Source organism: Nyctereutes procyonoides, unplaced genomic scaffold (genome assembly GCF_905146905.1).
Source record: "Nyctereutes procyonoides isolate TBG_1078 unplaced genomic scaffold, NYPRO_anot_genome, whole genome shotgun sequence".
Classification (NCBI taxonomy): Eukaryota; Metazoa; Chordata; class Mammalia; order Carnivora; family Canidae; genus Nyctereutes; species Nyctereutes procyonoides.
This window is the reverse complement of record NW_026575024.1, coordinates 21,614,031-21,639,850: the sequence shown is the minus strand read 5'-3', so window position 1 is coordinate 21,639,850 and position 25,820 is coordinate 21,614,031. Positions and strand designations below refer to the sequence as shown.

Below are 25,820 nucleotides of genomic sequence, written 5' to 3'. Positions count from 1 at the left end.
CGTGCATATGAACTTCAGGGCATTCTCATTAATACTAATTCCACAGATGTCTGGAAAAAGTTCTTACCTTCGAAGTTTTGCAATAAAGAATTCACGTTTAGTGCAGTTTGGCTCAGTGAGAATGACCTGCTTTGTGACATGAGAAGTCTTCTCTTTGAGGCAGATTGGGGTCAGGGACCCTTGGTTTTAGCAATACTGCAGACACCCACTCCTCTTGTTACCTATCAGTAATATCATAGCATTTCCTTGGATTGAGGGGGCTTATAGGAATTTATAATCCTGCTCCTTTCCCCTTTGTCCTTCTTTTGAAATAAAAAAATTTTAATGACAATAAACTGACAAGAATAGTATTAAAAGAAGGTATTTGAGAAAAAGGAAAAGTACCCTAATCTAACAAATATTTCTATATTTCCACAGTAATATATATTGGGTGGCAATTATCATTGTGTCTATACTGTTTTGTGTTTATGTTTTTAGTTTTTAACACTGCCAGAAATATTTTCTGTGTTTCTATATAGCCTTCATGTTATTTTTAATGTTTTCATGCTTTTTCCTCAAGTGATAAACCAGCCATTTTCCCCTAAATTGTTCCTGTATAATTATTTAGGGGAATTATTTTAAATTATTTGGTTTTCAGGTTTTTGTTCTTGGAAATACTATTGCAGTGAACTTTTTTATTTATGAGGCATTTTTCCCCTCCCACCTGTCCTTTAGAAATTACCACGTGTTATCTCCTGTGCTAAGTATTGCATGTACAAAAATTATTAAGACATGGTCCTGGACCTTAAAGAATTCATAACTTTGAGGAATGAGACCGCCATTTCAACAATGAACTGTGTGAATGAAATATTATGAGAGCACAATGGAAGGAATGATTGGATGTGCCTGGAGAAGGGATATATTAATGGGGGTGGATTTGAATGTGGTCATTTGAAGAAAAGGGAGATGATGATGTTGGAATCAGCCACGATAAATGAATAGGAATTTGGTGGGTAATGAAGGAGGCGAGGGAAGTCATTCTTGACCAGGATTAGTGAGAACAGAAGCATGGGAGTGAAATGTCAGAGCATTGAGTAAATGGAGGGGAGTGGCAGATGATAAGGTCTGCTCAGCTGCAGATGCATTAAGGAACACATAGCTCCTCTGGAATTAATCCTGTATCAGTTTACAGTTCTAACAGTAGTAGGTGTTCTAGTTTTACCACAATCTTGATACTACTTGTTGTCACAATTTAATTTTGTCTCATTAATCTAGTAGGTAAGTAAAGTGTTAGTTCAAGTTTGCTGTAATAAGCATTTTTTTCCTTGTGTTTTATCATTTGTATTTCTTATCATCTGCTTTTTTCTCTGTAAGGTACTGTTGTAGTTTGTAATTGAGTTTTCTTTTTTTTTTTTTTGTGGTGTAAATTTAAGAAATGTTCTGGAATCCAGAACTCATGTGCTGATTCTGTAGTGGCCCCATTTCACCTATAACACTGAGAGTATTATCTTCATCATGATGTTTTATAGCATTGGGTTATAAGCTCTTTTTGCATGACAGTTTAGACTAGTGCTTTTTGAAGTTGCTTTTTGTTAGTAGTGGGACTATAAACAACAGATAAAGCACTATTTTCATTGCTATTGCTATTCCCATTTCAGAGTGTTTTCTGTTTCACCTCCTGAATGATTTCTTTTTTAAGTTCATTTCCTCTCTTTGCAACCTTCTCATCCTCTTTCTTCCTGGTGCATTCTCTTCATATTCATAAAACCATATTTAAGTGCCTTCTTGCACACTACACAGTTAAAGTCAGGGACTAGCACCTAGCAAAGTGTCGTACGCATAATGGATGCTTCATGAATGGTTGTTTAATGATTGAGTGAACCAGTATATACCTTCAAATGCGCTCTGGTTATTTCCCCTTTTGGAAAGCTTTGTTCTAATATCTTATTTGCTTTCTGACTTGTATGCCTTTGTTTTTACATTAGACTTCAAGAATGTTTGCTTCAAATATGTTACTTCAGTTTCTGAATTGTCTTCCTTTTCCATATCATCTCTTGCTACTCTTGCTGCAAGATCTACATTTTTTAAAACTTTTATTTTGAATTAGTGTTAAATTTACAGAAATTTGCAAAAATATTAGAGAGTTTCTGAGTTTCCATATACTCCTCACCCAGCTTCCCCTAAACTTAACTTCTTCTATAGCCATAGGGTGATGATCAAAACCAGGAAATTAACATTCATAATGCTCGTAACCTAACTGCAGACTTAATTCAAATGTCACCATTTTTTTTCCCACTAATGTCCTTTTCCTGTTCTAAGATCCTATCCAGGATCCCACATTGCACTTAGTTGTCACTGTCATTTTCATTGGCTTTTATGGTCTTGATGTTTTTGAAGAGTACTGGTCAGTTGTTTTATAAAATGTCTAAAACTTGCATTCTTGAAAGTTGCCAGTACCCTCTGCCAAAGATTTTCTTGAGCCTCATTACTTTTGACTCTTCCTTAAAGTTTGATTCTGTAATATACTGTTCTGGATCTTAGATGAACTCACCCATTCTTCCGTCTTTCAGAACTTCAACATAGACAACTGTTAGCTTCTTAGCCCTGACCTAGGCTTTGTCTACTCACCATGCTGGCTAGATGTTCTGGGATCATGTAATTTTTTTGTATCGCTCCACTTGCTCCACCACCTGCCCCCTGGTTTTGCATTTTAGTCAGGGTGTCTCCTTGGAGCTGTTTCTCAAAGATGAAAGACAAGGTCCTTTTCCTCATGGATCATAAGATCTTTTGAACAAAGAGGTGTAGCTTCTTTCTTAGGGGTCAAGAAGGTGTCAGGATTTGAAAATGTTTAAGCCACAGTTCTTGGTCTAATGGAGCTTGCATTTTTAAGAGTGGCATCCTACAGATTTGAAAATTGATACTCCAGTACACAGCATCATTGCTGTTACAGAGGAATGAACAAAATTTGGTGGCACAGGTAGGAGCAGCTCTGTCATTGGGATGGCTTTGCAGAGAAACTGTTGCTTCTTCAGTTTTCTCCTTATTCCTTCCTTCCTACTTTAGCTTCGTAGTTTAGACTGTTGGGACTTTGTTAAATAAGTAGCTTTCTGGTTGGTCTTACTTTTTCTTTTTGTGCATCTTGTATTGGCATGGTGATGTGGGTTTATTTCCTCTATAGGCCAGTGGAACACTTCTCTGGTCATCGGTCCTACGTATTTCAGCTTCTTTGGAGGTAGGTTTTATTGAGATGCCTAATTTTGGAGGTGAACTTGAGGAAGACAGCCATTCCTTTCTGCAGTCCCTCTCTAGGTATTGTTTAAATTAGGGGAAGGAGGGACACCTACCTGGCTCAGTCAATGGAACATGTGACTCTTGATCTCAGGGTCTTGAGTTCAAGCCCCATGTCGGGCATGGAGCTTACTTAAAAAAAAATAATAATAAATTCAGGGATTGAATTTGTAAAACTTGCCCCAATAGAGAAATTTTCAAATGTAAAAATGACTACATAGGAGAATGTGGATGGCTCAGAAAAGCCTGTCAGCTCTATTGGAGAGAATAATTCAAAGCACGTGCACTCTGAGTGTGCCCATTAGGTGTCTTTTAATGTTAGTGTAGTGAATGAACATTAACTTGGGGTCAGACTGCTTGTGTTTGAAACCCACCTCTGCTATTTGCTAGCTATGTGACCTTGGGTCAGTTAATTAACCTCTTTAAGCCTCAGGTCCTAATCTTTAAAATGGAGATTTTATAATAAGTGTATCTTTGCCCAGCATTAAAAAAAAAAAAAAAACAACTCTATTGTTACCATCTTTTTTTAAAATACAGGATTAAATAAGACAAAATGGGTAGTGCTAAGTAGTATAGTGCCTGACACATAGTAAGCGCCCAGTAAATGTTAGCTGTTAATTTTTAATTGTTGATGTAATTACAAACAACACATATGCTGTAGGAAAAGGAAAAAAATGTTTTTTTGAATTTTACAGAGCTGCCTCAGTATTCCCAAGGTCATTGGTCCCTTGGAGATTAAGGTTCAGAATGCTATAAAAGGAAATGAGAACAGTTTGTCACCCACACATACCACAGTGTAGAACTGTTCTCAGTAGATTAAAGCACAGCCCTCTTCCACCACAGTTAGCAGTCATTGATATCAAGAATTATGTCATCAACACAGTAATTCTTTTCCCCAGGTCTCTTTAATATTGCTGAGATATCTCAGTGTTCCCCTTTCCTAGTGCCAGAAATCTCATTTACAAATTACTCCTTTCATTTTCTTTCTTTCTCCCTAAGATTCCCGAAGGAAGTGTTTGGTTTTGGCCTAAGTCTTGGCTATGGAGAAATTGGAGAGGAGAAGGTATAGCAGAGATTCTCTTACTTTTTCCAGCAGCCATTTGATTCTAGTATTTCAGCTCAGTAGTTCAAAGTCATTTTCTTTTCTGCAGTGTTCTAGGAATGACTAAATTTTAAATTTTAAAAATTTAAAATTTTTAAACACCATCTCCATTGTGAGTTGGTAAGTAGAAACTAGATTATCTTCATCCTAAGTTCAGTGAAGGATCTAGTTAGACTACCACAGTGCATTTTCATCTGTTAACTCATTTTAGATTATCAATGGCCTGTGAGCAGATCATCTGCTTGGGCTCCTTAGACTTCTCAACTACCCTACAATGTCCAAAGCCATTGACTGAACTGAGGATATGAAATCAAGCAGAGTATTATACTTCCCTCTGAATGTGTCTGACTATATTCCAGAGGCATATATGCTTGTTTATTGAACAGATTATTTGGCATTACTAATGTGTTTTGTTAATATGTAGAATTGAGGATTGATTACATTTTTAAGTTTGACTCCCCCTCCCAGTTAAGAGGAACTGAGTTTAAAATTACTTTTGAGGGACACCTGGGTGGCTCAGCGGTTGGGCACCTGCCTTCGGCCCAGGGCATGATCCTCGAGTTCCAGGATTGAGTCCCACATTGGGCTCCTGGAGCCTGCTTCTCTCTCTGCCTATGTCTCTGCCTCTCTCTGTGTGTCTCTCATGAATAAATAAATAAAAATCTTTAAAAAAAATAAAATTACTTTTGGAATTTTTAATAAACTTAAGCATTAACAACAGTACATCAGTCTTCTGCTGGTGTGTCATGTTGGAATGGTATTTTCTTTGCAACTTTGGATAAAAATAAAAGAATTGTGGTTAGAGTTTGTCTTATTATCTTTTAGTGGCCTCTTCAAACATTAATGCTTATGGGAACAGCTAATAACTTCTCATGTTAGTGATAAGGGAAATTTGAGCATTTCAAGGCTACGTAATTATTGACAGAGAAGCTGAAACATGGAGTGGGGGCTCTGGCCAGGAGCAGTTGTTGGGCAGAGGAAGGTAAAGATGCCAAAGAATCAACAGAATGCTAAAATACAGCAATAAAGAAATAAAAAGATACTACCATTGATGAATTGGGGGTTGCCATGGAAAGAAACCCACATTGAGGATTTATTTATTTATTTATTTATTTATTTATTTTAAAGATTTTATTTATTTATTTGACAGAGAGAGCACAAGCAAGGGGAGCAGGAGAGGGAGAAGCAGGCTCCCCACCAAGCAGGGAGCCCAGTGAGGGGCTTGATGCCAGGACCCTGACCAGAGCCAAAGGCAGACATTTAACCAACTGAGCCCCCAGGTGCCCAAAATAGGATAAAATCTAATCTCTGAGGCCCTGCTTGCACTCTTTCGTAGTGTCCTGAAAGGTTGAGGTTGTTGGATGAATGAAGCATTAGTATTCTTGGTCATCTTTGGATGAACTGTAAAACTTTAGGGCTCTTCTATTAGTTACTGACGCCTGTAAGATACTAGAGAACATAGTGTAACCTCTGTTCATTTTTTATCCAGCATTTCTTCTAGATCTCTTTGCCCACCACTACTTGGGAGACTAAAGAATGTCTGAGCTCACTAATCATGAGTCTTTCAAGAGAAACTAGCACTCACAAACAGAAGCTTAATCTGGCCTTCTGTGGCATGTCCCTTTCCTTCATGGCTGCTTATATTTCTGGAAGGGAGCCATTTACCTGTCTGATGGCCTTGACACTATATCTTTAAGCTAGTCTTATATCCAAATTCACACACCCACTAGCCCATGAAATTCGAATCATAGCAATTATCTGAGACCCCATGTGCTTGTTCCTGACCTGTTCATACCTCTGCCCCATTCCTGTCTGTGCTTGGCTCTTGGCTCTGTCTCTCATTTCCTGTCTCTCTTTTTGTCCTCCCAAGTTTATACATCTATTCTCTGAGTCCCAATTGCTGCTTCATCCAGAAGGACTCTGGCTGGCTGGAACTGGGGCTGCGTCATATGGTATACCCTGCCTTTGCTGGACCTTTAATAAGACTCAAACTTTGGGTCTTGGCCTCAGCCATTGGTAATCACTATTACTAGCCCATCTGATCATCCTGTGAAAGGACAGTTTGGGCAAGACTCTACCCAGAAGGCTTGCAGATTTTCAAATTTTGCAGCTCTGAGAGTCTACAGGTTCATCTTGGTCTTGTCTTTGCCAATGTTTCCTGATCATTCACCAGGTGTTGGCGAAGCACCAACTCTTGTTTCTGGAGCATTGTGACATATGCTGACAGCCTGTGAGCCAGTCTAGCTTTTTGAGGGTTGGTAAATTTTATGTAGATTAGTGACCCATATTGAACCTTTCCTTCTTTAATTATCCCACAGATATGTAAAAATGCCTAGTGAATGCAGGTTGTTATACTAGACACTGATAATAGAGATGCACAAGACATTTGCAGTACCTTGTCTTTATGGAACTTATATTCAGGGTGGCAAGGCAGACAATAAATAAGGAAAACAAATACAAATAAATAAGAACACCCACACAAGCAAACATATACTATATACACAAAACCAAGGTAATTTCAAATAGGGATATGAAGGGGAAACAATGGGCTGATGTGATAGAGTGATGGGGAAGCATCAGAAGGTTCCGAAAGGCCATTCTGAGGGGTAACATTTGAATTGAGAACTGAGTGATGAGAAAGATCCAGCTCTATGAAGAGCTGTGGGAAAGCAGCATAGGCCTAGGGAAAATCCAGTACAAAAGCCCTAAGGTGGGAATAAGCTTGTCATGTTTCAGGCAGTTGGCTAGAGCACAGTGAGTGAGAAAGAGACAATTAAGGACAGGGGTCAGCTGTGGGGAGGAGGGTAGCCTTTAAATGTTTATATTTTGTTGTCAGTACAATGGGAAACCATTAGGGTTTTGAAGCTGTGGAGTGACACCATTTGGTTTATGTTTGAAAAGAGCACTACATCTGCAGAATGTAGAATAGATTGTAGGGGAGCAGTCTGGTCAGCTTAGGTGTTCAGAGTGGATAGAATTCACCTTTGTGCTGCAGGGGGCCGCAGCCGAAGCTGTGTTCTCTCTAGGATAATTGCTTTCCCACCTAGCTTGTTTTCAGAATCTCCCAGTTCTAAACATTTAATCTATGTTCTGGCTTAATCAAGAAGCAACACTCTCCTCGTGCCAGGCTTGGCACAGAAAACGTGGGCATGGTGCCTTTTGTTGAGCACCCTGGCCTGGAGAGAAGGAAGAAAGCAGCCCCGGTAGACCTGAGGACAGTGCAGCTGACCTTCAGCACCTGGTAACTTGTAGGAAGCTTTGGAATCCATAAACTTTATGTGCTTCTGCGAAACAGTTGCAGATGGTCTGGACTGATGATTAAATATCACTGCTGTCTTGCCCAGATCTGCTATGGCTGTCTTCTCCAAGTGAGGTTTTACATTGCAGTGGGTAATTACAGGGGCACAGCTCTTGCTGGTTGGCTTAGGGGGAAATTTCAGTTTCTGCCAGTTGTGTAAGTGACTGCAGTGAGCAGTGGCTGTGAATGGCTACTTTTTGTTTTCAAAATAATAAAAAAAGGCCAACCAAACTTAAAAAGAACTCTTTCTAATGAAAGGGAATAATTGCCTGCCTTTGCTGTCTCTGCTGATTCTCCGGTGGGAGTTCTGCCATCAGACTTGTCAGACTTGGTTGGCAGGGACTTTTTCTCCTGAGTTAGCACAGAGATCTGAATGGGCAGAGATAACACAAATTAGCAGTGGTACAAAGCGTATCTGCAGAGGAACAGATTTCCTTCTGACCAGAGGTGCCATTGGTGGGCACCACCCTAATTCTTAATGCATCTCTTACCACTAATGACAGGACTTTTCAGCAAATAAAAAGAATTGCTTAAGCACCACCTGAGCTGGGCAGTTTTTACAAGACTTTTGAGTTTCAAAGGCCCTCAGGCTGCTCAATCTACCAATGTAAAGTCACTGAATATTATCTCCCTGGCTTCCTCCTGGGGATCCTTAGACCTCATTCAGCATAATGAACTTGGGAAGACAAATTATGATCTTCTACCTCTTTTTTTTTTTTGCCAAAGATTTCTTTTTTTATTCCCACAGAACTTACAGGACAAAGAAAACTCAGTGGGGGAAGAAGAGATGTTGTCTGCCTTCTGGCTGACATGACTTATGCCAGTGGTCGCATGTGGGTTCCATAATGAAGATTGCAAATCGCTCCATCTTCTTGGAGCCTGTCCCATAATTAGAAGATTAAACATTTTGTTTAAATTAGTAGTTTTCCCCCTACTTCCTCTGTGTGCTTAAAATCACCATTAGAACAAGATGGAGACTGGTTGTCTGATATTGGGCTCCATGTGCTAGTTGTGATTGTCAGCAAGAGTTTGAGGAAGTCTTACTATAATTAAAAAAGCAATTTTGGCCATGGTCCACCCTGTGTGAGGCAGAGGCACTTCTGACCATGTGAACTTTTCGATTGCTGAGTACGATGAGTACTGCTTTTTTCAGGAGCATGACACTGAGCCTAAAAGGATAATATCAGGAGACAGTGTACAGCTGGGCTTGAAATATTGCCTCTGCGTTAATGGCAGATTTGCCTTCAATTGACAGATTGTGTTTGTGGGAAAAGAGGGTTACTTATAGGGATAGCATGGTCCTAATTTGAAGTGAATGAAAAGCAACTCATAGAGGAGCCTGTAGAAATTGTCATACTTTTTTTTTTTTTTTTTAAATTTTTTATTATTATTTATTTATGATAGTCACACAGAGAGAGAGAGAGAGAGAGGCAGAGACACAGGCAGAGGGAGAAGCAGGCTCCATGCACCGGGAGCCCGACGTGGGATTCGATCCCGGGTCTCCAGGATCGCGCCCTGGGCCAAAGGCAGGCGCCAAACCGCTGCGCCACCCAGGGATCCCAAATTGTCATACTTTTAATGAAATAAAAATATGTTCTCCTCCCTATGCCACCACACCAAAAGAACAAAACAAAGGGCTAGGCACTGAGTAGTATTGTGCTACTCAATTTATATGTGTTGCTGTATTTCATCCTAAAAGCAACCCTGGTAAGTTACTATTCTTATTCCTGTTTTATAGATGTGGAAAGGAAGTTCATTGAGGTTTAGTAATTTGCCTGAAGACCTGAGGAAGTAGATGCCAGAATCTTCTTCCTAATAGAGGGCTCTGGTGGATGAAGGGAGCTTAAAAACAGAAAGCCTTAAGAAATAAAATGCAGCAGAATGCTACCATCACCCAGTCTTGTATCTGCCTTGAGTCTACCGTGTGTATCATTCTTGTCCAGCAGAACACCATGCACTGGTTATCAAACCCAGGGGAGCAGAACACTCCTATCAGTTACCTGTCTCAGGGGAGGACTCCAAACACTTCTGCCCATTGCATCTTGGTATTGGAGTTGCCAGTGAAAACACCACACAGTCAAGTACTGGATGGAATGATGCTTTGCTCACACAGAGGAGAGCCAAAGCAAGATCAGCTCCTGGGATGTGTGTTAGTCCTTTGTGGCTAGTAGGGCTCTCCCACTTCCTCTGAAGCTGTTGCAGGGCAGTGGCCTACGTGGAGCCCTCTCTCTTGAAGTAGAAGGGCCCTGACCTGAAAGCTAGTGTTGTGCCTGAGGGGCACTGATGTACATGCTTAAGCAGAGCAAAGGATACTCGTTGAGCATGAAGCAGAGACAGATACTGCCACACAAGATAAGCCTGGCACAAGCTGTATGGATGGGCTCCTTACCTCTTGGTAAGGAAGTGGTCCAGGCCTGAGGTCCATTCCTAAGCGCTGGGTGGGGTTGGAAATACTACATGCATGGACTGCCTTTCCCAACAATTCAGTATTGAAATTACTTGATTATGTGTCTTTCTTCTCATTGGACTTTGAGTTCCTCAAGGACAGTGATATCAGTGCATGCTATGTTGTAAATGCTCAATAAATGTCTCTTGACTGAAGAAAGGAAAGAATAAGGGAAATGAATAAGGAGAAAGGAAATGAACAAAGCAGTGGCCGAATTTAGTTCTCTTCTAGATATCTTTTTGTGTTGAGACTTAGCACCTCCACAGTTGCCTTCTCCTTCTTGCCTCTTCTTTCTTGATGGAGAGTAGATTAAGATATTTTGTGACAGTGACCCGATCATTGCCTTAAACAAAACAGATGATCTTCATAAAAACTTGATTCTAATACTGTAGTAACCTGAGAGTTGACAGGCTTTTTTTTTTTTTTTTTAATAGACTGGAGTTGTCTCTGACTCCAGAACAACAGATTGATTGATCCATTTATTTGCCAAAGATTTGCTGCAAGTCTACTGTGAGCCATAATTGCTGTATTCTCTTTACCCAACCTTACAGGGAAAGAGAAGAGATAATACAAACAACAAGACTAGTTTTTATTTCATGTTGGTTGCATCTGGCATAACCATTTTCATTTGATTTTTTTTTTCTTATTTAACATTTATTAAGTACTTTTTCTGAGTTAGGTGTTTCCTCACCAGGAGGGCTTTTTCCAGGATGAGATGGTGATTTGTTCAGGGTACACTCTAGTAACAGACTTGGATGTCTGACTACTATAGTCTGTTTTCTTCTCACTGCACCATGTTCCCCTTTTAGTGGGACCAGTTTAGCATCAGTTTCTTATTTGCTTTATGTTTTGTGCAGGGCAGGGACACACATTGGTTTCTAAAACAGAAAGTAGTAGAGCTGCTAAAAGTTCACCTAAGTAGCCTTGGGAAATAGATATGTAGTAGGCACAGAAACCAGTTAAGGCAGGATGATTTCCCAATCACATGGTGGTAGTATGATGTAGTGGACCGAGGGTTTCAATCCTGGCCCCTCTGTTTTCTGGCTGTTTGACCTTAGGCAAATCGCCTAGCAAGCCACTTGTGCCTTAGTTTTTTCACTTAAAAAACAGGGAATGTGTATTCCCTACCTAGCAGGGCTGTGTAAGGAGTAAAAAGATAATGAGATGTTATGGTCCTGGTATATAATAATCACTTGACAAGGAAGCTGTGGAGGAAATCTTTATGGTTTAAACCCTAAGATTCTCTAACCTTGGTGCCTCCTATGAAGCCCTTTGTGAGATTTATGTCTGACGCTGCCTGTGGAGGCCCAGCCTGGCTTACTTATGCAGCTTTGTTTAAAGGACGTGACCGAATTCCCTTGTGTGAAGGGTTTTTCAGCCAGTGTGTCTCTCTGTTTTTTGGTATGTTTGCAGGGATTCTCAAGCTTCTAAGTAATTTCAGTCTGAGGCGAGTTGGATTGATGTCAGGCTGCTTTAACACAGGTGTTATAAACAAGATTAAGAAGTTGTTGAGAAGATATCAGTGGAGCTCTGGGACTGGCTTTCTGGAGTCATTCTAAATTGACAGCTAATGGGTAGTTTGCCTTGATGGCTCTCTCTGAGTTGGTTGTAACTGACTAGAGATTCACCCACAGAAGAAACTTGCTTATGAAAATTCACTTTCCTTTCCTTTTTCAGAAAGTAAAGCTACTATACTGTGTAATAATGTCTTTACATTGTGCAAAAAAAAAAAAAAAAAAAAAACAGTTGCCTTTGCACTGTTTTAAGATACTTTTTTCTAAGGCAGCCAATTCTTAAGGTATTTTGATACCATAAGCCTGCCAAGCTTCAAAGAAAACTTTAAAAAGGGGGAGAGATGGTTCACATTATTTTATTCTTTTATTTATGTTTCTGTATAAGACAGTCATTTCATTATCTTCATCCTTGGTAGAATCCCTTCCTGTCCAGCAAAATATGCGTTTTGCCTTATCTGGTCTACTAGATGCTACTGCTAGAAAATTGAGTGTCCTAAAATGTTCTTGAAGTGAACAGTTATTAGTTTAAAATCACTTTAAAGTCAATTTTATAGCCTCCTTGCAAGAGAGTTGTGGTGAGGATAGAGCTTGCAGGGGAAATTTGTAGGTGGCAAGAGGCATTTAGCCAGGCTCCCAGAGAATTCCTATGGATCATATTCCATGTGGCCAGGTGGTCACTGATCTCTCTGTGCTCTAGGTGGAGGACGCATTTCTGACTCTAAGAATAACTCATTCCCTGTACTTGTCTTTATTGGCAATGGAGGTGTTTTACTAACTTCAGTGGTTTGTAAAGCTTCTAGAAATAGTTAAACCTTTGAGTTGAGGAAAATAAAGTGCATCTTAGACAAAAGTAGACATGAAAGCATCTCTTTTCATTGTTTTTGATGGACTCATCAACAGGCATGTATTGAGGCCATAACACCAGATACTTCAAGCTGAAAGAGGTAAATTGGTACTAGAAAGTATATTATATAATCATGCTATGTTTTCAGACTTTAAAATATTACCCATAATGTTGAAAAATACTCTAACAGGATACTCAGGGTAAAGCTTCATGTGGGTTCTGTCTTCCTTGAAATAAATGTGTGAGCTATTGTGTAACAGACTTATGTGGATAAGTTTTAACTTTTAAAACAGGTAAGGCCGAAAGCTCATGTCCTAGGCTCCTGAGATCAAAACCATGTCAGAACCATTAAGAACTTAATGAGCAACTGTGAAAAATCTGGATTATGTAAGTGAATAAAATTATTTATTTCTTACTTACGATTTGGTTCTCACTAATTCAGTGCCAGGTTATTCTTACCTCTCCTTCCCAATTTCTCAAAACATCTTCACTTTTTTCTTTCCTATCTGTCTTTCTGCGAGTGTACATTCTTTCCCCCTATCCACTCTTTCCATTTGAAAGATGAATGAAGTTTTAAGTCTTGGCAATGACCTCAGAGACAACTTATAGAAAAAGCAATTCAAGATTTCCTTGCCCCACTATAGTCTTAATGAAATTGCCCATTGCTAGAGGCAATACTCCACTGGCTGGAATCTTCTGTCAGCATAATTACATGTAACAGGTGTGCCATATTACATGCAAAACCACTCTGTGGGTCTGCTGGTTGCTGAATGAATACTCCACCTCTTCCCCACCTCTGTGACAAGCACTTACAAAGTATCTAACCTTTGTGTCACCTGAAATAATAGTTGTGAATTTATTGTATCTGAACTTTGGTTTAAAACTATAATTTAAAATAGTGTTGCCATGGGATGCCTGGGTGGCTCAGTGGTTTAGCGCCTGCCTTTGGCCCAGGGCATGATCCTGGAGACCTGGGATCGAATCCCACATCAGGCTCCCTGCATGGAGCCTGCTTCTCTCTCTGCCTATGTCTCTGCCTCTCTCTCATTGTGTCTCTCATGAATAAATAAATAAAATCTTTATAAAAAAATAGTGTCGCCATATTAATTTGTTATTTAATGTTTAAGGATTCAGAGTGGACTGGGTGGGTTCCCCAAATGGTCTGGGGGAGGAAGGTCTTACAGAAATCTCCATATAGACAGATGGCACAAAGCTTTTACAAATGGGCAAAGAACAAGGACAGAAAAGAGCTTTCCTGGTTAAAGCCGTGGACAGAAAAGTAGCAGAAGAGATTTTAATGTTAGTTGAAAGATAATGGCAGCAGGGAGAGATGATGAAAATTATGCCTTTAACACGATAGTTTCTGAGGTTGTGACTAAGGAAAAGGATCCGGAGGTTGTGTGTACTGCTCCTGCAAAAGCAAAAGATTTCAGACCTAGTTCTGTCTATAGCTTTAGGCTCAAGTCCTGTCACTTCCTTGAATCTTAGTTTATTCATCAGTAAATTATGAGGTTGTTCTGATATTCTTTGTCTGAACCTGAGTTTTACTATTCTTACCCTTTCTATCACTTGGTACCATTAGAGAATTAACTAAGTGGTACATAAAATATAACCTAGGTTGGCATAAAATAATCAGCTATGTCGGTGTGAATGAATCTTGCCTGGCTGCAGTCACCCTAATGACCCAAGGACCTCTGAGAATATGTGTACCTTATAATGTTTGCTAACAGTAAGTTATGATTCTTGGGGAGTTACTGGTTTAGCTGGTTAGTTCTCCCCACTCTCTCACTGACTTATCAACATGGGTTGAGTGCCTGCTCTGATATTGGGTGTTAGCAGCAAGGGTCCAATCCCATGGTTCCTGCTCTTGAGAACCCAGCTTATGAATTAGTAGAGGAGATGGAGATTTATTAATGCATACAATATGTGTCAATAAAGGTATGATATGATGCACTGCTGAGGAAGCTCAGAGGTCTTACTGGAGTTTTGGGAAGACTCTTAGAAAGGCTGAGTTGGGATTTCCCTAGTTTGAAGGAAGAAAGGAAAGTGATCTGCTGTTCATAGTAGCACTGTATGTATTCACCCTGTTGCAAGGCATTGTATAAATAGCCCAAGGTGACTCTTGGGTCCCTCTCTGAATCTTTGAATATGTTACTGGCTTTTCCGATAGCAGGGTTTCTGGACCCTGTACTGCTCTTGAATTATCTAGATTTAATCCTTTTTCAAGTGTGGTCGCTAATTCAGTGCTGTGGAACTGTAGACAAATTGGATGTTATGCTTCTAATAGTATGACCTTAATATGCATTAGCTTTAAAAATATTTAAAGTTGGTCATCCTGTTGATTCACTGAATTGGAGATTTACTGAAGCTCTTTTCTGACTAAATTGTTTTTAAGTCACTTTTCCCCAGGCAGGGACTTTATATATTTGCCATTTTGAATTTAAACAAAGGACTCCATAGTGCTTATACTCTTTTGGTTCAACCAATTAGGGTTCTGCCTGTCTGTGTTACCATTCATCCACATTTCTCTGCCTGCTTGAGTAACTTTGTGAAAGATCTTGTTGAGATAAAGGTACCCAATCTGTGTTATAAATATAAATCCTGAACCTTAGTGAGCCGCAACAACATAAGGGAACTGCAACCAGTGGGGTACGACTTGTTCTGCATGATTCCCTGCTTGCTTCTGGTGGTCCCCCATTTCTCCCTCTGAGTGTGTGCATAACCATACCATTTTGCAAAATTTACTTCAGATCTTTTTTTTAAGAAATAAAAATTTTTAAATACAGTTGAAGTCCCTTGTATGCCCCCCCAATCCAATTTCTTCATTACACTTTTTAGAAGCAATTACCATCTTGAATTTGGTGATTATTGTTCCCACACACTTTTTTATTATTACTACTTATGTGTACAACCATAATTTTCCTTTTTTTTAAGATTTTATTTATTTATTCATGAGAGAGAGAGAGAGAGAGAGAGAGAGAGAGAGAGGCAGAGACACAGGCAGAAGGAGAAGCAGACTCCATGCAGGGAGCCCTATGTGGGACTCAATCCTGGGACTCCAGGATCACACCCTGAGCCGAAGGCAGACGCTCAACCGCTGAGCCACCCAGGCATCCCGAAAATTTTTTTCTTATTACAAATATGTTCCAGTGAACATTCTTTAAGTATCTTTATGCATATGTCTGACGGTTTCTGTAATGTGTGTATATATCTGGGAGTAAAATTTCTGGGGTACGCAGAATGTATGCATTTTCAGTGTTATTAGGTATCACCAATTAGTTTTGTACTTATTTACACTCCTATCAGCAAGTTTTAACAGTTCCTATTTCTCCACATCTTCACCAACATAAGATTAGATTTTAGTTTTTTCATTTTTTCCAATCTAATATCTTCTGTTTTTTATGTGCATGTTTTTAAAAAAGATTTTATTTATTTATTCATGAGAGACACACACAGAGAGAGAGGCAGAGATATAGGCAGAGGGAGAAGCAGGCTCTTAGAGGTTGGGAGCCAAATGTGGGACTCGATCCCTGGACTCCAGGACCATGCCCTGAGCTGAAGAAGGCAGTCGCTCAACCACTGAGCCACCCAGGCATCCCTGTGTGCATTTTTCTGATTTCTAGGGACATTGGATCCTTTTTTTTTATATGCCTAGGGGCTGCTCAGTATTTTTTCTTTTGTGATCACAATCATGATGATACTCCTTGTCAAAAGTTGGTTTTAAGTGATTCTAAAAGTCTATTGTATATATAGGATCTTGCATTAGCAATCATTAAGAGAAATTGAATCTTAGGTTCTGTTTTCTTTTCAAAATGCTATATCTTTATCTATTTAATCTTATTCTCCCTTATCTTACTAAAACAATCCTGTGAGGTAGAACAAGAGCAGAGCATTTTATAAATGCTGCACTGATAAGTCAAATGACTTATCTAAGGTCATGTGACTCCTAAGTGATTCACAGGAACCTAGATTTTTCTGATTACTGGTTTGTTGCTTTTTGTTTTGTACTATGGTACTTTCAGATCAGTGCGATTCTGTTGTTATTGTTGTTGGATTGATGTCTGGTATTTCCTCTAGCACCTAATGGAGTGATGTTCAGGTTCTATTAGCTTAGTAAACACTTCCTGAGTGAATGAATGAATGATGATAGTTCTGGTGTAACTGACAAAACATTCATAATAAGTCTGCTAAAATGGAGGTAGTTTACCTTTCAACGATTTTACAAGTATCTGCCTCTGTTACCCTTGATAAATAAAGAAACTGAATCAACATTCAGCTTTCTGATGCAGCTGCAGAATTAATCAGAGAAGATGTCAAAGTAAATCATGGATGCTAAAGTATAGTTTGTACTTTTAAAAAAGAAATCCAAATCCACACACCCTTTGGAGGTGAGAGGAATATATATTCAGGCTTTAACAAGAAGTAAGAGTTTTTGGTAGGAGTAATTCATTAAGTAGAGTCTTCATGATTGCTGATTTAAATCATAAATCACATCCATGTTACTTGTCAGCCAATCAGATTACAGATTTTAAGTGAGAGTGTTGGTGATTTTAATTTTTGATACATTGATTTTTCCCCCCTCCTTGTGGGCACTGTTAAAACTGATGTTCTCCTGTAATTATTGTGCTCTCAATACTTGTTATTTTTTTTAATTGGGAATTAAGTAAATGAGAGTTCTGTTTCATATTTACAATAACTTTTCTTTGAGATTTTGAGTTTTTGGTACTTGGTTTTTCTTCCAGAAAAAATCATAGTAAATTGACATGATTCATTGATTTTTTAATTGATTTTTTTATTAAGATTTAAGTTTGTAAACATATAATATGTAATTGTATATGAATACCTGGAATATTTCTCAGATATTTCTTAAAAATATGATACAATAATCCTTTGTTAATGTATCACTTTACAGTTTACATAGGGCCCCTTTGTAAGATGTTTTAGTCATCACAACAACCTTTTGAGGTCTGTCTCTGATGGCTTTGATCCCTGATTATGAACTTTGGCTAATGGTAGTTGCAGCATTAGAGACTGTGAGCTTTTTCAGTTCTGGTGCCTTAAGCAAATTTGCAAGGGAGCCCTGATGTTAACTTTGGCAGGTTTCATGCCTGCAAATATTGATTGAGCCAGAAGTCCTAGTTGTAAAATGTCACCAGCGAATGTGCAGCCAGCAAAGGCAAGGGAAAACTCATTACTGCAGCTCATCTGTAACTTCTGGGTCAGGCCACTCACTACCATCTGGTAAAAATGAATGTTTGAAAACTCCCTTTTATTCTGACAAAATGTAATCAGGCGAGGTTAACAGCAGATGATTTCTGAGCATTTCAGATTGGTTATACCAATCCATCCACAGTCTGGATTTGTGACATTCCATATGTCTAATTACCTTAAGAGGTATCAGAAACCTTTAAAATTATGAAACCTAATGGCAGGAAGGAATTTAATTATTTGTATACCTACTTTTCTCCCATGCATTGCATGCACTCCTCCCCCCATATTGAAAGTGTTTATTCTGAAAAAGAAAAGGCAATGATAGAGAAAGAAAGAAATAGGATTACTGTCTTGAAATAATCTCAAGGATTTTTTTAAAATATGAGAGTGAGGGACGCCTGGGTGGCTCAGTGGTTGAGTGCCTGTGTTTGGCTCAGGGTGTGATCCCGGGATCTGGGGTCAAGTCTGGCATCAGGCTCCCCACAGGGAGCCTGCTTCTCCTTCTGCCTATGTCTCTGCCTCTCCTTCTGTGTCTCTCATGAATAATTAAATAACATCTTTTAAAAAAAATACGACAGGAGACTAATCGTGTTTATATTGCTTTAAAGGGAAAGATTAGGGACCAAGGAAGAAAGTTGTAAGTTGGAAGGTTTCTCCTCAATTTAACAAACTCTTTGATCCCAAGACGGGAAGGGCATGATTTAGGGAGGGGGTAAGTTTCTGGTTACTGGAAGTGTTAGGAAAGCCCCAGCCTATACCCAGTGGAGATGTTTTAAAGAGGATTCAAACCTCAGATAGGTGATTGGTTTAGATCAAGGCTTCCTAGTCTAGATGTCTCTAGTGCTTCAGAATTAGTACAGGAGGTTGTGAATTCAGACAGATGTACACAGGCATTCTCTGTAGAATGAATCTCAGTCTCAAAATCTCTCTCAAAACTAATCCATCTATTTCTCTCTCTTTCTCTCTCTCTCTCTCTCATAAATGTAGGAGTTATAAACAAATTCAAGGAAAGTATTACCAAAGAGATAGTATTTGTTGTCATTGTGTTCTTAATCATTGGACATTAAGAGGTACAGTAAGGGATGGAGTCCATCATATTTTGACATTAAAAAAAATCCTCCTTTAAAACCTGTTAATGGTCAACACCCTTTCCAACCTTAGGTTCTTTGATTTTTTTAAATCAGGTATGTCAATTATAGGTGGGAAGCTACATGTATTGTCTTCTATGAGCCAGACTCTTCTGGGCACTTCAGAAACATTGGCCTTTTTGTGCTTACATGTATGTATATACATATATAGGTAAGTGTATGAAAGTGGTTATTGTTCCTAGCGTATAGATTGAGAAAATTCAAACTTAGAGGGGGTAAGTTACTTTACAGGACTGCTAACTAACTAGAGGCACTGGGATTTGAATTTAGGAAAATTTGACTCCAAAACTCATTCTCCATATAGGATATCACCAATTGCAAATAGGTTAGCAAGGACTAGTGAGTATTGCAAAGTAGGAAGGAAAAGCACTATATTGGGAATTAGAAGCCTTGAATTACTGTCCATCACAAGAAAATTGCTTAGAGCCACTAGGCTTAGATTTCCCTGTCTATAAAGAGAGGTATAAATTAGATTATCCCTTTGAGCTCAAATTTCTAAGTCTTCCCCATTGTTTGATATTTAGGAAATAATACTTTATGCTCCTTTGGAAGGCCCTTTTTTGAAGTTCTGAAGTTTCTTGGTACTAGATGGAACATTCCTGGTTTATTATTAGGTTATAGAATATTTCCTTTGACTTTTTCCATCTTTTAATAGAATTGAACGTATTTTTTCTTCCAATAACATAAAAGTACATTTTATAAAAATCACTCCCTTCCTAAGCCGGTAACTTGGAATACTGAACTTATTTAGACACCCCCCCTCCCCATACACATCTCCACTGTTATATCCTGGTATAGATGTGCTTTCACATTAATAATTGTGCTGTGTGTTTTCATAATTTATCATAATGATGCCATTATTGCTTATTATAGAAGGCCCCTTTCTCCCACCCCTACCCCCAAGTCTAATTGAGGTCGAGACAAGACCATAAATGTGATAATATAGATTGCATGCTCAGAGGAAATAGAGTTGGTTTCATAGTGGAGTTTTAATTTAGGATTCGTTCTGGTGATGTAGCGTCTTCCTATGGTACATTACTTTGAGCCCAATATAACTGCATTTTCCCACAGCTCCTCATTATAGCTACAGCTTCTCACTGCTTTTTAATTAAAAAAAAAAATAGAGAGAGGGAGAGAAGGAAAAATGAAACCTACAGCTTAGGTTGGATATTGTCTGGGTACGCAGGGAGTATCCTAGGCAGATTACTTATTTAATTTTTTAACTCTTTCCAAGCTTTTGTGGTGATGTCTTGATATCTGTTTCCAGGGGGATGTATATATATATCATCCATCACACGTACACACATAATAGGCTTCAAGATTTTTGGAAAGTAAAAGCATCTTATATATATAATCTTGAAGCTTACTATAAGCTTTGAACAAGTGAAAATCTTTGATGTAACCTAGAAAGGCTACCAACTGCGTGGTTGGACGGTGCAAATGCTTAGTGAGCATTTATACTGCTCACTACCTATTGGGAGTAAGGCAGGGAATGTAGAAGACTTTTTAAATCCTTAAAGGCTGATGTTCTGGAACATCAGAAGTTAAGAGTTAATCATTTTTTCTCTAGTCTGTGGGCAGCAGAGACAAATAAATGACTTTATGAGGAACAGTTTCTTTTGTCATTCCTTCATCTTGAGGGATTCCAAACACCTTTCAGATACCAAAACAAATTAATCTCCAAAGGTGACTGGTAAGAATGGCTTAATCCTCATGGGATTGGTTTTGTAAGATACAAGGACAGCTCATGTGTGAGCTGTTGACCTCTCTGACAGGCTAAGAGTGTTATATTCCTTTCCTGAATCCAGAGCTCTTTGGCTCTTCTATAGTGGAATTGGTTTGACAGCTCTGAGATTCTTCTCCATTTATGTATTCTTGCTTTGTTTTGTGTAACTGATCACTCTCTCAGTAGCAAATATTGGTAAATATAATGTAGACATTTATTTCCAGGTGAGGATATTGTTAGCTTCATGATTTTTTTTTTTTTTGTGGGGACCTTTCATAAAGAGTACTTAAGCTTTCTGAGTCCATATTTTATGCAATGTTGTTGGAAAGACGGTTCCATTTTGCTTTATCAGGGAACAGGAAGTCCTCAGATGAAAATCCTCTAGACCTGTGGTAGCCAATATGATAGCCGCTAGCAGTATATGGCTGTTGGGACATGAAATGGGGCTGAGTCTGGGTTGAGATACACTCTGAATGTAAAGTAGTCTACCAAACTCTAGAAGCTTATTGAGTATGAAAAAAAATGTAAAATATCACATTAGTAATTCTAAAATATTGATTACATCTTAAAATGATATTATTTTAAATATATTAGATTAAAACAACATTAAAATTAATTTCACCTGCTTTTTACTTTTTAAAATGTGGCCCCTAAGAAATTTAAAATTACATCTATGATTTCCATTTCATTTTGATTGGGCAGCTATGTCCTAGACCATTAAGCCCCTTAATAGGAAAGTAGCATTTGTCTTATTCACATTTATGTCCCCAGTCACCAGCATAGGCCTTATACATAGTTGGCATATAGTAAGTATTTGTTAAAGAAATGAATCCTAACCTTTATCCTTCAGAGTGGTCAGATTCAGAAATGAGTAGAAACTTCTTTGGGAGTGTTAGTATCTAAAAAAGAGACAACTCTTGTTGAAAAGAACAACAATTCTTAAAATCCTGCCTTGGGAGAAAAAAATGACTGAAACAAAATATCTCGGGGCCTTTAAACAGTTTACCTATCTGTTGGAGGCAGTTGCTGATAATGTTGCTGAAGCAACCATGGCAGAGGACCCTAGTGGCTTTGGTTCTGCTCTGCTGGAGAGTTGTTATGAGAGGAACTCCATCTGAATGCCCTGTGTAACAGAGAAGGGAGGTGTAGAAAACAGTTCGTGAACCAGAGTTTCCCCTCTTAGGGATGTTGTGCTCAGACTATTCCTAAAGATTAACAAAGCTGTTCTTTTCTCAAGAATCCATCCTGGCCCTGTCTGTGCCTGTGTCACCATTTAGACAAGACCCAAATGGAAGCCTGGGATTACTGTGGGCCGCCTTATTACCTGAAGACCCTTCAAGCCTTACATTTCTTTAATACATTATTTGTTGAACTAATGGTTTAACAACTATCATTTTAACTTTACTGAGGTCTTACATGACTTATATTTTATGGGTATAGGTTCTTGACTGAAAGTCCCTTGAACCTGTCTCAGTTAGAGTCCTGGAATTAAGACCTGGATTAGCAAACTTCCGAGAGTTCGGGTTCACGTTTGAGAATGGACAAGACTGTCTTTGCAAGAGTTTATTAAAGGATCTCAGGCATCCCGCCTCCCTGCTTAGAAAATAAAACTGTTAACCTACTTTTCTTCCCCAGAGGTGTGGTGAAGATTAAGAGAGGTGTTTTAAGTTCTGCAGAAGGAAAGTGCTTTTTCAGTGGAGATTACTAGAGGTAAAAGTGAAACTCCTCCCCTAGCTCTGAAATGTTTGTTTTTTAATAGTAGTTTGGAAGACGTAAGATTGGAAGATGTATTCCAAAGAGACACTGACAATATTCTTTCAGTTTTGCATTTCTTAAGTGTGGCGGTATTTAGCTTTCTCCTTTTAATTGTGGTCCACTGGCTTTTCTGTCTGCCCTCAGAGATAAACAATCCAGAAATCTCCTTTCCTTGGAGAACTGTGGAACTCATGCTTTGATTTGACTGCTGCAGCAGGCTCAACGCTAATCAGAATCGCAGCAGGGCTCATTTTATGAGCCTGAAAGAATTAGTGCTCCCAGGGGGCTAAAGTTCTTACCTGCTGGGGAGCTACAGATTTCTGGTTTGAAGCCTGCCCTCCTTTAGGATCAAGCTACCTTTCCTTCCTTTCTTGCATGAACACCACAACCTCCTTTTTCTTGTGGTCCATGGTAACTGGCATGTTGATTTCTTTCTTCTTTTTCTCCTGTTCTTCTAAGTGCAGACCAGTGATGATGACAATAGGTTCTTCTAATTTTTGTATTTATGCAAGTGGAGTGTTATCATAGGAAATTGTAATCTATCTTATGGAGGCTAGGAACAGAGTGAAAAATAGCAGGTGGTAGCCTACAAACCAAATTGTCTAATGTGAGTTTTCTAAGCAATGTCATATGCTTAGACTTACTGGCGCACCTGGTATGTGGAACCAGCAGGGTATGTGAATATATAGAGAGGAGTGAGGAGTGACTTTGCACCACTGGAATAGTGGAACACAGTAGCATTGTGGGTTATAAGTCAAAAGGTGAGATATGTAATGTGTGTAGTAGAAATTTGTCTCTTATAACCACGAAACAACTTAGCAGGCTAGCAGCAAATGTGGCATTCTCTTCTGTTGGTCTTAATAAACCATATCGCACCTAGCACACTATTTGTGTGTGTGGTTATTATAATATAAAAAGAAAAGCTCATTGAGCCTAGCACAAATGTGTTGAGGGAGACAGAATCATGTGGATTACCTTATAGTAATAATCTTTTATATTTGTTTGGTACTGTAATCATTTAGCATTCTTTTTTTATAAATATTTATTTATTAGAGAGAGAGGGAGAGAGTGCTTGCACACGCACCAGCAGAGGGAGGGGCAGAGGAAGAGAGAGAAGCAGACTCCCATAGAACAGGAAGCCTGATGTGGAGGCTCAATCCCAAGACCCTGGGATCATGCCCTGAGCTGAAGGCAAGATGCCTAACTTACTGAGCCACCCAGGCACCTCTTGTTTATTTAGCGTTCTTTCACTCAAGTTTGCAACCTTTTAGTACAAACTTCCAGTTATGGATAAGTTCTGGGAATCCATCATATAGCAGAGTGACTATAGTTAGCAAGTGTATTGTATACTTGAAAGTTGCTAAGGGAGTAGATCCTAAATGTTCTCATCACCAAAAAAAAAAAAAAAAAAGTAATTATGAGAGGTGATGAAGTGTTAACTAACTTATGTGTAATAATTTTGCAATATATACATGAATCAAATACATTGTTATATGTACACAGTGACATATGTACCCAGCGTTATATGTCAATTATATCTCAGTAAGGCTGGAAAAAGAATGGTAAATATACACACACAGAGAAGCATCCTTTGAAGTTCACAAGGAAAAGGGTTATAATTTCCATTTGCTATTTGCAGATGAGGAAACAAAGGTTTAGAGAGGTTAATGACATGCCCAGAGCTGTACCAGTAGTAATTTGAGCTGTTTGAGCCCTGGTGCAGTGCTGTTTCTCCTTAGCTCTGAAGGCCATTTCAGTAGTGCCCCCATTTCATTCCAATTTAACGGAAGGGCACTGTTAAGAACTCCTCCATGGACTGCAATGTCAAAGGCAGACTGAGGACCTAACAGTGGGGCAGACAGAGCTCTGGACCAGAAGTCGGGAAGTGTCAATTGTGTATTCAGTTCTGCTGCTGGTTTTGCATCTTTGGGTAATACTACCTCTGGGCCTTCTTCTACCCTGCTCTTCTCTAAAGTAGGACTTCGGAGTGCAGTAGCCCCTTGGATGTTGCATGTGTAATCTTCTCCATGAGAACTTGTGAGTGACTGTAGTCTTTTCTTAGACATGAATTACAACCGTGTGCAGAGGGATTAGTGTTGGGGATTGTGTCATAACTAGTAAATTGAGCCGAATGTGTCTCAGAGTGGCTGTGTTCCCTGTGATTTCTATATATACAGTAACTTTTGTGAAGTGGTAAAACTACGCATATTTTTAAAATTCTGTAAAAAAAAAAAAGCCAACAAGCTTGTAGGTGACATCAGTCCTGTATTTATAAAATTGCTACAGGTCTGAAAAAAATGACCGCTTGGAACTTGGCTTCATTTTGTGAGAGAAACCATTTTGTATGGAGTTTTTCATCAGTGAATCCTTGAAAGCTTTTAGAATGGCTGCTATGTATGCCCTTCTAGATCTTTTCCAGCTCTGGAATCCTATGTTTCTTTTTTCTCTTTCTCAGCCCAACAGGGGCACAAAACGTCCCCGGGATGATGAAGAGGAAGAACTGAAAATGCGTCGGAGACAAGCTGGTCCCAGAGACCGTGGCCGCTATCGGGAAGAGGAAATGACGGTGGTAGAAGAAGCAGACGATGACAAAAAGAGACTGCTTCAGATTATTGACAGAGAGGGCGAGGAGGAAGAGGAAGAGGTAAGGTGGCAGTCGAGGCTGGCCGTGACACCGTATCTGTAAGAGGGTCATTTTATGCCAAATGCTTTCCTGAGCTTTTCACCTTAATCTGTGAAATAGGGTTAAGAATACTTACTGCACAGTATTAACATGAAGGTGAAGTGCAATAATGGAGTCAGGAAGCATTTTCAAAGTGTAAAGATCATTACAGATAGAGTTTTTAAATTATTCTGGATTATGTGTCATAATCGAGGCCCGAGCACTGAACTGTGAGGCTGTTGCTATTGACTGAGGAGGGTCAGAAGGCTTCTTAGACTAGACACATTGAAGGCATGTCCATTTTTTAGTATAGTTGGTAGTCTTTAAAAGAGGAGTAGAATTTTATCAAACTAGTGGAAGAAGGTTTTTCAGTTGAGATGTCATTAGCAAGGCCACAAAGGTGGAGAAGTTCAAAGGTGGAGCTAAGAGATTAGCTTTTTAGGTGTAATTGAAAAATACAGTTTAGGAAAAGAAGTGCTATGTGCTGTTCCTCAAGATGCCTTAAGGCATACTCGTTCCTACTGCTGAACCTTTTTACTTCTGTACCCTTCGTGGAATGCTCTTCCCCTAATGCTTTTGCAAGACAACTTTCTTCTGAACTGAGAAATCCAGGTCTCAGTTCAGATGTCTCCTCCTCAGAGACAGAGAAGCCTTTACTATCTCTGAGGTAGCCCTGTAAATCATTTTCTCTTATCACTTCGATCAGTATATTGTCTTCACAGCACTTACCATGATCTGAGATCCTGGTTTATTTATTTTACTCATTTGCTATTCTCTCCCTGACCTCTTAGGAAAAAGGGACTGGCTCTGTTTTGTTCACAGCTGTATCTCTAGCACTCGGTGCAAT

General features: G+C 39.1%; 1 protein-coding gene across 2 annotated transcripts in view; it reads left to right on the top strand.

Annotated features, from left to right (window-relative positions):
• The window catches only part of CTNNBL1 (catenin beta like 1), a 162,454-nt gene that overhangs the window by 4,648 nt on the left and 131,986 nt on the right, over positions 1–25,820 (top strand). For both annotated transcript variants that reach the window (XM_055302188.1, XM_055302183.1), the window contains exon 2: positions 24,767–24,955. In XM_055302188.1, the coding sequence (XP_055158163.1) occupies positions 24,767–24,955 (189 nt within the window). The remainder of the gene's footprint in view (positions 1–24,766; positions 24,956–25,820) is intronic.